This window comes from Balaenoptera musculus, chromosome 19 (assembly GCF_009873245.2).
Source record: "Balaenoptera musculus isolate JJ_BM4_2016_0621 chromosome 19, mBalMus1.pri.v3, whole genome shotgun sequence".
Classification (NCBI taxonomy): domain Eukaryota; kingdom Metazoa; phylum Chordata; class Mammalia; order Artiodactyla; family Balaenopteridae; genus Balaenoptera; species Balaenoptera musculus.
Genome location: NC_045803.1, coordinates 2436586 through 2453039, shown reverse-complemented (window position 1 = coordinate 2453039; position 16454 = coordinate 2436586). Strand labels below are relative to the sequence as shown.

The 16454-nt window shown below is 41.6% G+C and overlaps 1 protein-coding gene across 1 annotated transcript in view; it reads left to right on the top strand.

The window, feature by feature from the left end:
• The first annotated feature begins 11375 nt into the window (after positions 1–11375).
• The window catches only part of LOC118885360 (zinc finger protein 420-like), a 53892-nt gene continuing 48813 nt past the window's right edge, over positions 11376–16454 (top strand). Inside the window, 4 exon segments of the mRNA XM_036833980.1 lie at positions 11376–11708; positions 13004–13092; positions 14753–14879; positions 15128–15223. Coding sequence (XP_036689875.1) covers positions 11696–11708; positions 13004–13092; positions 14753–14879; positions 15128–15223 — 325 coding nt within the window. The 5' untranslated portion in view covers positions 11376–11695.

Sequence of the window (16454 nt, the reverse complement as noted above, 5' to 3'; positions counted from 1 at the left end):
GGTCGGGCCCGCGCCTGGGCGCAGCAGGTGGGGCTCCTGGCCCGGTGCTGGAAAAACGCAGCTGGCGGGGCTGGGTGTGAGGGCTGGGGCCCGCCGGAGGGGGGGCGGATCCCGGGAGGATGCGGGCGTAGTTAAGAGATAAGGTGCTCGGGATTTCTTTCTTTGCTCTTTTTCTGTTTCTTCTGTCCTCCCTATCTTTTCACTCGCCACTTATTGAGCGCCTACTGTGTGCCAAGCACTGTTGTAGGTGCTGGGGACGCAACTGTGAACGTGCAAAAATCCCCACCCGTGGAGCTGACATTCTATTATGGGAGAAATTTAATAGGAAAAAAAAGGTACTAATATATACTGGGAATTGATACGCGTTATAAAGAAAAGCAAAACAGAGTATAAAGATCATTCTTTCAGTTCTTAGTTCTTTGTTACACCCTCTGGTTCCTATTCAACCTATGTCTGAAAATACTTCATAAACTCCCATCTCTAGTCCTAACCCACATTGATGCCTCACCTCTTTAGAAATTGCGTTATAAGATGCAGAGCTTCAATGTAACTTGTCTCACCAAAGTAACCAATGACAAAAAGCATTAAATAAGCTGGTAATTTTTATATTGAGGAAATGTAAAAATGCAAATGTTATATTCACAAAGCTACTGAAACATTGTACATAGTAATAAAATGTTGAATATAAACAGTATGGCTAAAAATAGAGAAGTAAATAAATAACTACATCTGTTTGAAACTATACAACATAAAAATAATCGTGTGATGATGAAGCAACCTGTAGAAATATTTCTTAGGTTAAGTTTTGTTTTGAGGAGGAACAGAGCTGTTACAATTACACTAAGATTGCAAAATTGGAAAACTGTTCCTATGTATAAAAAAGTAAAAGGTACACAATCCACAAAAACTAGATGGTTTTGTGTTTTAGTATTGAAATTATGACTGATACCTTACCTCTTGCTTTCTGAAACCGTGCAAACATTATGCAAGTTAAGACATATCAGTAAACGTCCAGGTTTTTGCAGCCTTTTCCACATTTCACAAATGTATGAAGAAATTGGGCCTCTTTAGCCTGAAGAAGATAGGTGATAACATTTTTCGTTTTCAACCATTACCTTTTAAGCTCCTTCTGTTGACAGAACCCTCTACAAAGCTTGTATCAAAATCTACTGTGACTTGCATAAAAAACACTTTTATCATTTTCAAGTCGATAATTAGCAAGCAGATGTCTGCCTAGCATATCTAAATTTAATGTAATAATCTAAGTACATAATCTTGAGTATTAGAGATAGAATATGGAATCTGAGACAGAAGGAACCATTTTTTCCCTCACTGTAACAATGAAGATACATTTTTTCATGGGTTAGTACTGGAGCAAATTTAAGTCTGTATTTTAAGGTTTGTAAGAGGTGTGAGGTCAAAGTTCTCTTTTTTCTTATGTGGCTATGGATGTCTAATGGCTCCGGCGTTATTTGTTGAAAATGCTGTTCTTCCTCCATTAAATTGCTTTTGCAGCTTTATCAAAAATTCAGTTCTGACAAGGACTTGTATCCAGAATATGTAAAGAATACTTAACAAGTAACTAATAAAAATACAATTAACACAATTTAAAAATGGGCAAAGGATTTGAATAGACATTTCTCCAAAGAAGATAAACAAAAGGTCCAAAAGCACATAAAAAGATGCTCAGCATCATCAGTCCTTGGGGAAATGCAAATCAAAACCAAAATGACTTACCACTTCACACCCATTAAGATAGCTAGAATCAAAAAGTCAGATAACAAGTGTTGGTGAGGATGTGGAGAAATTGAACCCCTCATACATTGTTAATGGGAATTTAAAATGAAGCAGCTGCCTTGGAAAAACATTCCAGAAGTTCCTTAAAAAGGTAAAGATATAGAGTTACTATATGAACCAGCAATTTCAGTCCTAGGTGTATACCTAAGAAAAATGAAAACATACATGCATGCAAAAACTAGTACACAAATCGTTCATAGAAGCACTATTCATAATAGCCAGAGTGGAAACAACCCAAATGCCCATATTATTCAGCCATCGAAAGTAATAAAAGTAATGAAGTACTGATACACACATTACGTGGATGAACCTTGAACATCACACTATGTGAAAGAAGCCAGTCACAAAAGACTACATATTGTATGAGTCTGTTTATCTGAAATATCCAGAATAGGCAAATTTCAGAGACAGAAAGTAAATTAGTGGTTGCTTTGGGCTGATGGGAGGAGATGAAGAATGAGCACTGATAGATAGAGGGTTTCTTTTTTGTGGTGATGAAAATGTTTTAAATTTAATTGTGATAGTTACATAACCCTGTGAATATACTGAAATACCATTGAACTGTATACTTTGAATAGGTGAACTTCATGGTATGTGAATTATATTTTCAATAAAATTGTTAAAATAAGTTCAGCGTACAGTGAGGGTTTACTTCTGGTTTCTCTATTCTGTTCCATTGACCTATGTGTGTATTGATTACTGTAGCAATACAGTTAAGCACTGATATTGGGTTGAGTTCTCCCACTATTCTTTGTCAAGATTGTTTAGCTATTTTAGAGCCTGTGCCTTTCCATGCAAGTTTTAGGAAAAGTTTATCATATATCTACAAAAAAAAAAACCTTTCTTTTATTTCTTTCTTTCTGCTTGGTTTGGGTTTATTTTTGCTCTTCTAGTTTCTTGATGTAGGAACTTAGAATATTAAGACCTTTCCTTATTTCTAATGTAAGCATTTAGTGCTCCAAATTTCCCTCTTAGCCCTGCTTTAAATACATCTTACATGTTTTGTTAGGTTGTTGAAAAGAAAACCTACACTCCTGTGTGTCTTTCTTCTAAGAACACTCCACTACACTTCTGACAACAGATGTGTGAGGGTGCACCCCCCCACACACACACACCAAGCAATTCTGCAACACCAGCTGGGTGTCCTAGAAACTTAACTCAATTCCGACCCTATCTACCTGGAGATAGCATCAAACCCCAGAGATTAAGGGTTCAGTCCCATGAGACTGCCAATCACAAACCCCAGTTGTCACCTGTGTTTCTGACCAATCAGCTATAAATTGGAGGTTCCATGACTCTTCTCCTCAAGTTTGATTAATTTCCTACAGTGGCTCACAGAACTCAGGAAAACAGTTTACTTACCGTTTACCCATTTATTATAAAAGGGTATGATAAAGGGTACAGATGAACATCCAGCTGGAAGAGGCTCATTGGGTAGGTGGTAAGCGCCAGCTTCCTGGTTCATAGACGGCCATCTTCTCACAGTAACCTCACATGATGGAAGGGGTGAGGGAGCTTTAGGGGCCTCCTTTTTAAGGGCACTAATCGCATTCATGAGGGTTCCACCCTCGTTACCTAATCACCTCCCAAAGGCCCCACCTCCAAATACCATAATATTGAGGACTGGCTTTCAACTTTTGAATTTGGGCAGGGGTGGGGGGGGGCATTCAATCTATAGGACTGAGCAAATAAAATCTACTCACTAGGGGAAAAAAACACTATATTTATCTAGAAGGTAGACTCAGTAGGCTTTGGCATCTGATTGGATGAAGAGAGGGTAATGAGAGGTAAGAGTCAAGGATACCACCTAGGTTTCTAGTATAAGTGGACAGAGGTGCCAGGTGGTTTAGTTGCACAACTCCGTAAGTCTGGTTTAACCACAAACACAGTCCTGTGAAATAAGGTCATATAATCATAGACTGAATAGACTTATATGTAAAGATAACAACAGAAGCTATGAAGACAATAGCCAAAGATGAAAAAAGATCAGGTAAAATACTTGAAAATTTGAAGGAAATTAAAGACCTTCTCAAATAATTAGAGGACTCAAATTTGTATTACCCATAAAACTTTCTTTACAAATAAATATATATTTAAAATATTAAAATACTGAAATACTGAAACTATGTTTGAATTTTCTACCAGCGAGAGAGATGCAATCTAAGAACCGTATATAGTGTTGTCAGTAATAACAGCAAAACACAGGGTTAATTCTGAGTAACTGCTATTAATGAAAAAGAAAAACACAACAAAAGTATACAAACCAAAAACCCCACACAGTTTTGCTTCCTTCTTTATAGAGATTGTATGTCAGAAAAGTTATGGGAGGTGTCCATGGTCATGGTCATACAGGGAGGGAGTAGCTAAGATAGGGTTAGAATCCACTCTGTTGTTTCTTCCATTCCTTGTTCCAGAAACATTCCCTGCAAGACATGGCCTCCCCACAGCTGATTTCATTCATGTGATAATGGCAGGTCCCATCATGGAGAGAAAGAATATAGCAAAACCACGAATGTAGCTGAGGGTTTATAGAAGAGGAGAGCTAGAGTTACTATGCATGTATTTTGGCACAAGAGAGTGTACAGGGTGATCTCTTGGGAAGTGGTTGACAAGGCAGCTGTGGATCTGATAGAATGGAGAGGCATTAAGACATTCATGTACTCTTGTGTGTACAAAAAAGGAACAAAGAGTATCGCTCATCATCCAGTTACACAAGGGTTAAGTCTCAACCCACTGCAGTCACCCACCAACAGTGCACCCCGAGGAGAAATGAGGATGAAAAACCAGTATGAGACACTCGGTGCTTTAGCAAAACAGGCCCTTAAGACAGTTAAGATGCATATCTCAGGAAGCATTTCAACGACCCCAGACTCTTGCATCTTCCCATACATAGAAAAGCACTGAAATCATTTACGTGAGATATCTGTTCTTCGTGATTAGCAGTAATCTTTTACCAGGATGTATACTTGACTGCATGTATATCCTAGCCCCTCAAAGTCATACATATACCGGGGCTCCTCCTCTACACCTCTTGGGAGCTCTGAGTTCACTCAGAGCTACTGAGTGTCTCTCGGGCTATCCACTTCAGTTAAGACTGAATAAAACTTAAACTCACAACTCTCATGTTGTACATTTTTAGGTCAACACTTGAAAGAAACTGTGGTAGTCAGCCTCCCAAATGGCCCTCAATGATACTTGCCTCCTAGTATTCATACCCTTGTGTAGTCTCTGCCCATACTGACTCAGTCAGAACTGGTCTACGTGACCAACAAAGTATGGTGGTGTGTGACTTCCAATGAAATAAAAATTCACGTTTTATGGCAAGCCAAGAAAAATTTAAAAACAAAATTTTTCTTTGCCCATTTGGGCTTCCTCCCTCCCCTTTACTGTGAATTGTGCATCTGCATTAACCAGACCTCCTTAGGAGATAACCTTCCTTTTTATCTCATAAAGGGTCACAACTCCTTAGGAGAGAGCCTTCCTTCTCAGTCTTATAAGGGGCATGATGACCCATGACTGATGACTTGCTTTGTACGTGTAGATCTGGATTGTGTAAGCAGTCAATGTCATTTGATAAAATAACACGTATAATACATATAATCTTTTGTCTCAAAAAAATTACATAACTGTGCTTTGACCTCTAATGGGTGGAACAGTCCTCAGAGCTTTCTGAAAGAGTGTCTCCCCAGTTATAATCCTCAGGTTGGCTTGAATAAAATTTTCCATTTCTTTCTTAGATCAACCGTTAATTTTTTCATCAACACTTGGTCATAAAAGTCATTGCAGCTCCTGGATCACTCATTCTCGGGGTGATCTAGCCACCATATCATAAAGACACTTAGCGCTATGGAGAGACCCACATGGAGTAGAACTGGGGCCTTTTTTTGACAAGGGATTGAACCTGCATCCTTGGCAGTGAAAGTGTGGAGTCCTAACCACTGGACTGCCAGGCAATTCCCGGAACTAGGGCCTTTTGCCCAAAGCCAGCACCAACTTACCAGCCACATGAGTGAGACACCTGGAAGCAGATATTCTGGTCCCAGTTCAGCCTTTAGTTGACTGAAGCCCTAAATGACATCTTGACTACAGCCAGCTAAGCTGCTCCCAAATTCCTGACTCACAGACACTGTGGGAGATTACAAATGTTGACTGTTGTTTAAGCCATTAAGTTCTGGGGTAATTTGCTATACAACAATAGGTAACTAATACAGAAATCAAATAAATTAAAGCTATGAAAGACCACATCAGAGAATAAAAAATAAATCCAAATGACCCAAAATATAACAGGAGTATTAAAATTAAGAAAAAGAGATAAAGAAGAACTATAAGAAAAATTTTAGTCATTCTTTTAAAATAACCATGTAATATTTACAATTAATCGTTGATAATTACTCATGAAGAAAACTTTAATAAATCTTCAAAGTACAGATTTTACAGATAGCATTTGATTCATCACATTTTACAGCATAACAAATTCCAAACAGATGGAAATAAATGCATTGTAAATATTCCCATAAAGTTCTACAGAAAAATAAAGATGGACATTTATAATTTAGGAGTAGGAAAACAACTTTTGAGCAAAATAAAAGGTAGAAAGGGAAAAACTGATATGCCTCAGTATGTAACAGAATACAAAATAGCTACCCGATAAAAATATTTCTCAATTTAAGATTTCAGTCCAGATATCTCTCCTGAAGTCATGGTCAATATTTCTACTTATATACCTAACAGACATTTCAAACTATCACATTCCAAACCAAACGCCCAATCTTACCTCCACAGAGGTTAAGACTCTGGTCTGTTATACTGGCCGGCCACAACCTGTCCCCACTTGGGTGCCTGGGGCTCCTCACCTTCAGCCTTGTTATGGCTTTGTGGTTCCATTCAAATTTGTTCCCAGTTGGGTCATCCAGCTGCCTGACACTCACAGCCTCGGGAATCCCAGCTGACCTACCCTACAGGACTGACCAGAAGCCCTGATATGAAACCTATCCTTTGTGGTTATTTCTTAGAATAATCAGCACAAGCCTGAATGGCCCAGTGACTTTCTCCTCTGGGCGCCCTCACACTCTGTCTCCCTCAGGTCCCAGCCCAGAGTCCAGGGCTCCAGTCTCTTTGGTTCTGTTTCCAAGAGGCCTCATGGCTTCTATGACATCATGAAGCAAATGTCTTCTGTCTCTGAAGATGCCTTCTCCAAGGTTCCACCACACTGGCTCACTCATCACTCAGAAGGCAGAGGCAGCATCTCCCGAACCCACAGGTACTAAGGTCTGGTTTTGTGGAAATACCAACTTCTCCACTCTACCAGCTCTGTGTCCTTTAGCAAGTCATTTAACCTTTGTCCATCTCCATTTACTTCATAGTCAAAACAAGGAAAATAGTATCTGTTTTACACTGTCAGTATATGTGAAGCACAAAGCGCAGCTTTTAGAATGATTAGTTTGGGACTGTTGGAATCAGACAGCTTTTCAAAGGCCAAGGAGTCTTTCAAAGAGGTGAGAAGAAAACAACTTATCTCGAAGAACAGAAGGGACAGGAACCTGAGAATAGGGTAGAGTTTAGATGCCGCAGCACATCTGTTCTTCCATCCTTCCTTTCCTCACCCCCCCACCCCCAAACATGCTTAAGCCAAGGCCACAACTAGAGTGAGGTGAGTGAAGCACTCCTTCAAGCACAACGTTTAATGGGGCACCAAAAAAACCCCCAGAAATAAAAAAACATGATAGATCAATGAAATATTTTTTAAAATAAAGCTCAATGTAAAAAGTTCATGACAAACAAAACATCAACATCTTAGAGACAAGATCTGGTTACTATATTAAATCAAGAAGTGACTGAGCACAGCAAGTTTGAATTTCACACCTCGAGAGCCTACAGTCCAGAAGACAGTTGCAAATTCAAATCATTTGATTAACTGTGATCACGCTATAGTATTTTTGTTTTTGTAGCAAGTTATCTGTGGGGAGATAATTTGAGACTACAGAGATATCCTGTTCATCATCAATCTTTAGCAACAGATTTCTAATCAATGAGATTTCTGCCTGAATCAATTACTACCATGATGGTTGAAAGATATTTTCTAACTCTATCATTCCTTCTACATTTACTAGTTGGAATTCTGTAAGTTCTTTCTCATCTCATTCATTCATCATTTATTTTAGTATGGACATATGAAACATGATGAGTAATACTGCAACTCTAATTATACTGATGCTTAAATTGTCCCAGTTTTGCCCACAGAAGCCCCCTTCAAGCTGAATCCTGAAGAATATACTTCAAAGAGCTTTGACAAACATATACATCCATGTAATCATCACCTCAATAAAGATATGGAAGGTTTCCATCATCCCCAAAATTCCCCTTCTATTCCTTTTCTGACTTTCCCTGGACCCCTGGACCAAAGCAACCACTGATCTACTTCCTGTCCCTACGGTTTTGCGTATTGTAGAATTTCACTTTAAACAGATCTATGTGCAGCTTAGTTTTCAGCCAAAAACTCAGGGAGACTCCTATGCATATTTCTGGAGTTCTTTCTCAGAGTATTTCCCTCCTTCCTCTTCCTTCCTCTTCCACACTCTGCTCAGCAAATTCCAGTTACTTCAGTTTCCCCGAGTTCTGTTGTTTGTCTCACTTTAGCAAATCTGTTGTGCTCTGCTTACGTTCCTCCTTCCTGCATTGTCTGGAATATACCTCCAGGGAGAAAACCATCGCAGCTGTAGGAACTCATTTGTTCTTCCCTCTCTTGGGGACCAAGGTCTTGCACTACCAGTTGTCCAATATCTGAAAAGACTTGTTTCCTACATGTTACCTAGTTTAGTACTATCACACCATCACAGTTGTGAGCAGGGAATCCTCTGTGATATTTTTTGAGCATCTCCCTACTTTTTGGCACAAGAAGATATTCCATACTCATCTTGTACTTTCCCTGCCATCGTCCTGGAATCAGACATTACCCCAAGAAGCTTTGGCTCCTTTTATTAGAGAATTGTATTTAAAGACCAAGGTCTGCTTATTGCTACTGAGGCATCATTGCTTCCAGGCCCATTCGCCAAATAGAAAAGTAGAAAATACATAAGCACATAAATACTTTTTCTTAAAGTAATAATAAGACTAATTAATTTAAATAAACTTTATTTTAGAAGTTTTTGATTTACAGAAAAATTGCAAAGATAGTACAGAGGGTTCCCACATACTCTGCACCCAGTTTCCCCTATCATTAGTCTGTTTTTTGTTTAACAATGAACCAACATTGATACATTATTATTAACTAAAGTCCACACTTTATTTTTTTCTTAGTTTTTATCTAATGTCCGTTTTCTGTTCCAGGATCTCATTCAGGATACATTATTTCTAGTGTAGTTGTGTCCCCTTAGGCTTCTTTTAGTTGTGACGGTTTCTCAGACTTTCCTCATTTTCAATGACCTTCACAGTTTTGAGGAGTTTGGGTCAGATATTTTGTCTAATGTCCCTGAACTGGCATTTGTCTGATGTTCTGTCATCAAACTGGGGATATGCATTTTGGGGAGGAAGACCATAGAGGTAAACTGTCATTTCCACCACATCTTAACAAAACTAAATGATATCAGCATGCCCTCACTATGGGTGTTAACACTGATCTGGGTGAGGTACACAGACACATTTTTAATCATGAGTTCACACCAACCCAACATCACAGGGTTCTTCCTTACCTTCCATTATCCTTTATTTATATCTCTCTTTTCCCATAGTAAAACACTGGCTCCCAACACATCTATATATTTATTCATTTGCTTAATCCTATGATGCACATAAAACAGTTTCGAAATCACTACACCAAAGCTATTAGGAAAAACAATCTACTAAGTTGAGTTCAGAGATTGCTTGCATTTTCTGGCTTTCTGTCTTTATATATTAGGAATATTAGCTCCTTATTTGAGATTTATAAAGTTGTAAAGATTTTGCCATCTGTCTTTTGCCTTTGTTCGTGGTGTATTTTGCCTTACATAAGTGCTTTAGTTTTATGTTCCAAGTGCAGCAGTCTTTTATTAAGTCTGGATTTTTAAGTCGAAATTAGAAAGTCTTTCCACATATCCAGGTTATAATAGAATTCACCTCTGTACATGTCTGCTATTTGCATGGTTTAATTTAGAACTCTGATCAATTTGGAGTTTATTCTTTTGCATGATGTGAGGTATGTATAAAATTGTATAGTAATTGTATAATAATTATACAATAATACAACAATAATAATATTTTATAAATATTATAATTATAATAATAATAATTATTATAATAGTTGTATAAAATACAATTTTATCTTTTTCCAACTGACTGTCCAATTATTCCACAAGGTTATTTATTAAAAAGTTCATTTTTATCCCAATGATTTGCCACCTTTACTACAGAGTAGATTTGCCTCTATATTTGGTATTTCTGGACTTTCTAGTCTCTTCCACCTGACAATTCATGAGCCAATACCACACAGCAGGTATAATTATAGAAGTTTTTAGAATGCTTTAATATCTGATCAGGTTAGCATACACCATAGCTTTCTTTTCTCAGAGTATTCTTAGCTATTTTTGCATGTTTATTTTTTCATTTGAACTTTAGCATCAACTTGTCTATTTCCAATGGAAAAATAGTACTGGTATTCTTACTGGGTTTAAATTACATTTCTAAATTAATTTAGAGAAAAAGACATCCTTCAGACATGCAGCAACATGCATGTGCACAGATCTCAAAAAAATGTTTCAAGAAGTGAGACACAAGAGTACATGTTCTACGAGAAATCAAGAGACAAGGTCTCTGGACTGTGGGCCTGGGTCAAGGACAAATGTACCACCTTGGATAAGGATGCTTTCCTCATTTACAGACCAGGTATAACAGGGCCTGACCGGCAACCAGGACATTGGACTTCCGACCATACTGGAACACGCTGTCCCGGGATGGGTGAAGTTCAGAGCTTCTCATGCTTTCACAAACCAAAGTTGTAGCACTAGAGGCCTTAGCCGAAGAATGTCATCTCATAACAGGAAACTCCTTGACAACTCCTTTAAAACATTTTTGCTGATTCTGCATTCTCCTTCATAATCTACAAGTATTTCGACATAGTGTTTTAAAATTAGTTACCAAATGAACTCTCGGGCTTTTTCCTCCCTCCAAATCTTTCAATAAAATAGCTGTTTCACGGCAACGGTGATTTAACAATAGACGAGAAAAATTCTGTCATATACCACTTCTACACAGCCACACACAAATGTGTACCTGGCGTTTAACGGTCCCAGTCACACACTCAACGACCGGGTGAGACCCGAACACGGCGCGCCCAGTCACACTCACACACACTCACCTGCAATCAGCGAGACAGTCACACGCAGACAACGGGCCCAACGGACCGACCCTCGCCCTGCGACTCAGGGAACCCAACACGCTCTGCCGTAACCCCGACGGTCTCCCACGCACGCAAGCACCCCGCCCACCCGAAGCATCGCGAGACGCGGCCTTGCGGTTTGGTTCCGGCCTTTAAGCCTGGAGACTACGTTTCCCAGAAGAGACTGCGGCGCTGGCCCAATCGCGACACATCAGCCGAGGGGCTTTGTGCGTCTGCGCTGTCTTCCGGCTCCCGAGTCCGCCGGTACGGAGGGGGAAGCGCACCTGGGGCTGCGCGGGGCGCGACCACGGGGGCAACTGGACCCGAGGAGGCGGCAGGTGAGGGGCTTCGGAGCTTGCCAAGCGCTCCGGAGTCCACGCAGGACTGGGCGCCGCGGCCGGGCGGGTCGCGGGCCTGGGAAGAACACGAACGTCTCGCTTCATCGTCGGTGTGCGGCTTTCCCGGCTCTGGACTACACTTCCCATCGTCCCCCGCGGCGCGCGCCCTCCTTGCGCCCCCTGTCGGCGTCAGGGCTCATAGCCCGGGTCCATGGACCCCTTAGGTGGGTGTGTCTGTTGGGGGGGTCCCCACCTCCAGAAAATACTTACGGATGTTTTGCGTTTATTCTTACGCGTGCTTTTTAAAAGATCTGGGGCGAAGTCTTGTTTCATGAGATTGTCAACGAGTTGCAAGACCCCAGAAGATTTGGAACCACTAGTTTAGAAGGAGCAACTTGGAGACAGTTTAGAGGATCTTGTTGAAAATTTGTCCAACCGTGGGGAAATGGTTGAGTAAATCACGGGCCACCTCTGTAGTAGACTATTTATAGATAATACAAATATGCTTTAAAAAAAAGTGGTCATATGGAAAAAGTTCTACTACATGATATTAAGGAACACTTATCATTATTTCATTTACACATTACTTAGAATTAAATATTTGTAACATGCCAGGAACTGTCCTAAGCTCTTTTATAAAATACTGCGGTTTTACTGATGAACTCAGGAAGTGGTTAAATGGCATCACTGTTAACACTTGGTGGTTTTCCATTCCAGTTTTGGTTTCTTTTGGGGGGGGGGGGTTAGCCTGTGTGTCAGTAGGTGGGTGGGTCTGACTTCTTTTGCTGAATGTTCTCTTGTTGTACAAAGGGTCCAGTTGTGAATATATTTGTCAGTTGATGTTGTTCCACATCATTTTTGATAGTTGCTTGGCATCCATCATACGGCTGTGCCAAAAATGATTCAACCACTTGCCTACTTGTGAACTGTTAGGTACTAATCTTTGGTTCTGTTTTTTCAGCAAATATTGTGCACACAGTTTTGCTCACTGTTATATCTCTGGGCAGGGGCACGTTTATGTGATGATAATGGAGTACGGGGCCTGCTCCATCTAATTTGCCCACTGCAAACATCTGTTGACTCAGGCAAGGTCCACCAGATGGTGTCTGCCCGGCCTTACGTATGGCTGTAAGGTTCTTTGTGAGTTAGGAAGTTAGGGTAAGAGCCAGGGAGACTTCCAAAGGTGTTACATTGTGGGAATGAGACAGTTAAATGCTTTGGTTCTGGGAAGGTTTCATTGTGGGCTGGGCTGATGCAGATCAGGCAGGCTTTGCTCCCTGGCCTAAGGACGGCCTTCCTTGTCCTTGGGACACCATCCTCAGTCACTGGACCAGGTCTGAGCATCCCCACCTCAGATTTGCATCAGTTAACAGGGTGGAGCTGGGAAAAGGCCACAGTTTGTCCCAGCTCCCTCTAATTTTGGGGGGTGGGGAGTAAAGGAGGTGGGCATTTGTCACCGTGGCATTCTGGGAGCTGTGAAGCAAGCCTAGCCTCTCATGTTTGCTCTTTCCTCCCTCAGCTCTGCCATCTCAGGACTCTGCCCTTCCCCAAGAGAGAAACCAGGAGGAGGACCCATCAACCCATGAAATTTTGACAGTCATGTCCCTTGTGAGTTTTAAAATCATGTAAATATTTGCTTTCCTTATCCTGAAGCTTCCCACCTGGGTTCCATCCAAGAATCTGGTTCTCAGAGGTTCCCATTTTAGGGAATAAAAAGACCAGGCAGGGCTTCCCTGGTGGTGCAGTGGTTAAGAATCCGCCTGCCAATGCAGGGGAACGGGTTCAAGCCCTGGTCTCCGGAAAGATCCCACATGCCGCGGAGCAGCTAAGCCCGTGCACCACAACTACTGAGCCCGCACTCTAGAGCCCGCTAGCCACAACTACTGAGCCCACGTGCCACAACTACTGAAGCCTGCGCACCTAGAGCCTGTGCTCCTCAACCAGAGAAGCCACTGCAATGAGAAGCCCACGCACCACAATGAAGAGTAGCCCCCACTCGCCACAACTAGAGAAAGCCCACGCACAGCAACAAAGACCCAACACAGCCAAAAATTAAAAAAAAAAAAAAAAAAAAAAGACCAGGCAGCTAGTACCCTCTCCCATGGCCCCATCCACTCTGATCAATGCCCACATGGATTCATTCTATATAGCATTCCATATCTTCTGTTGGCTTGCTGTTTTGCTGGGAGGCCAGAGGGAGAAGAAATCCATTTCCTTACACAAAATGAGAGCATCCCTTATAGGAACTGAGGTTTGATGAAATGGTGATGGCTACTGATGAGGGATCACACACAAAAAAGCAGGGAAGCTGGTATTGGTTGGTCTCAATTTCAGTGTGTGGGGGGGTGACATCTCCTGTATTGACAACTGGGTGTGTAACTGAAGTTTAGCTGGGAATCTAGGAGAGATTAAGATGCCAGAATTAAGGTCCAGTTTGGGGTTGAACAGAGCATTGGAATCTTGGTCATTCTCCGTCTGCTTCTTGAGCTTAAAAGCAAGCAAAGTGCAGAGCTGAGGACCGAAAGATAGATAGATGGATAGATGTTCAGATAGATCTATCCATCTATCCATCAGATAGATGGATAAATTGTTCAGAATCTGCATAGTCATAGTTTTGAACCAGCCTTAAGAGATCTGACCTTGGAGACCTCTGCATCCAAAGGAAGAGAATGGTTGAGTCAGTTATTTCACTTGATAGAAAATTGTACAGCTAATAAAGTAATCTTCATTGAAGATTTTTCTCATAAGGAAAAATGTTTGTGATACGCTTTCACATAATGAGCCTACCTCTTGAAGCAATTCTTGACTTAAATGAAAGTTCTGTTTTCTAAGATAGAAAATATTTTTTAATAAAACATTTTGGGGAAAGTCTACCAAAAATTGTTGGGTTTTGTTGTTGTTACTCCATAAAAGTACAAATGATAGGTTTCACATTGAGAATTTATCATATACCGAGGACAGAATAGGCAGTGTGCTTGATTATACTGTCACAACTGAGCAACTCCATTTGGCTGGATTTTAATTTTCATCCCAGAACTGAGTACAAGAGCTTTGGTTTGTATTAAAAAGGGAAGTTCAAGAATATTTGAACCTCTCTTTTACCTGTGCGCATCTTTTCCTGTCACTTGTTCGCATCTAAGGCCTCCAGCCCCAGCCTTCTTTTTCACCAGAACACCCCATTCTTGCAGAGACCTCCTCCATCTCCTCTCATCCCAGCGAAAAACATTTCCTTGAAATACACATATAACATACCTGCCTGTTGTTCCAGGGTTCAGACTTGTTCAGGGATGTGGCCGTAGTCTTCTCCCAAGAAGAATGGGAACAGCTGGCGCCTGCTCAGAGGGATTTGTACAGAGATGTGATGTTGGAGATCTATAGCAACCTGGTCTCACTGGGTAAGGCGATGTGGTCAGTTTGGAGGTTACCCCTGGGCACATCTGTTCCTTCTTGTCAATTCTGGGGTGTCTTTTGATTGGTTAAAGGGTAGCTCTATGGCCTGAAGCTACATCTTCCCCAGCCTTCAGGTGACTCACATGTTCCCCTGGCCCGTCCTGCAACTTCCCCTCCTCGATAACCAGGCCCTGGGTCTGAACTCTGGGGCCCCGCACCGTAACTACGTGGCATGTTTTTTTCTCACATCCAGGTTTTGCCATTTCCAAACCTGATGTGATCTCCTTCCTGGAACAAGGCAGAGAGCCCTGGATGGTGGAGAAAGTAGCGACAGGAGGCCAGTGCCCAGGTGAGTGAGGCATGTGTGGGGAGAGAGAACCCACTGCAGATAAGTGTCCGGCTGGCTGGCGAGGAGGCAGCCCTTTTGGGTTAGAAAATTTTCCTTCCAAGTTGCCAAACTCAGAGGTCTGGTCTCGGTCATCGTCTTCCTTAGCTTATCAGTAGCATTTGACAAAAGTGGTTGTTCCTTCCTTCCTGAAACATTTATGTGTATCTGGGTCATCACTACCTCTTGTTCTCACCTACCTCATTACCATCCTCAACCTCCTTTGGTGGATCTTCTCAGCTTCTGTAAAAGCTGGAGCACCCCAGGGCTCAGACTTAGGCCTCTTCTGTTTTTTTCCATTCCCCAGGACCTTCTCCATGACCATGCTATACATACTCACACCTGTGCTGTCTAATATGGAGCCACTGGCCACATGTGGCCATTGAAATTTACATTCATTACAATTAAATACTTTTGGGGGGGGCATGGCGCGTGGCCTGTGGGATCTTAGTTCCCGGACCAGGGATCAAACCTGGGCCCTTGGCAGTGAAAGCATGGAGTCCTAAGTACTGGACCGCCAGGGAACTCCCTACAATTAAATACACTTTAAAATTCAGTACCTCAGTTGCACTTGCCACGTTTCAAATGTTCCGTAGCTGTTTGGTGGCTTGTGGCTACAGTATTGGACAATGCAGATACAGAATATTCCCATCACTGGAGAAAGTTCTTTTGGACAACACAAATTATTACCTTCACGTTCAGCTTCTCCCTTAAAACTCCAGATACCTATATCCTACAGCCTTATCAACTCCACTTGGATGTTCACCAGACACTTTGAGCTTAAGTCCAAAAGGGAGTCCTTGATCCTTCCTAACAAGTATACTCTTCCCCGTTTCTTCTGCACTTCAGTAACAGGGGACTCTATTCTGATTGCTCAAGTCAAAAACTGCTGAAGCACCCTTGACTTTTCTGTCTCACACATGTATTCAGTCTGTCAGGAAATCCTGTTCACTCTGCCTTGAAATATAACCAGAATTTAACCACTTCTCACCAACAAACAGCACTGCTACCACCCACACCCCCAGCACCACTTGAACTACTGCAGTAGCCTCCTTCCCGTGCCTCTGCCTGCACTGTTGTCCGCTGCGGTGCATTCTCCACACAGCAGCCGGACCGTCTCAAGACTTCAGTGAGGGTGTATCACATTTCTGCTCAAAACCTGCCCACAGCTTCCCATCACTCAAGAGAAAACCCA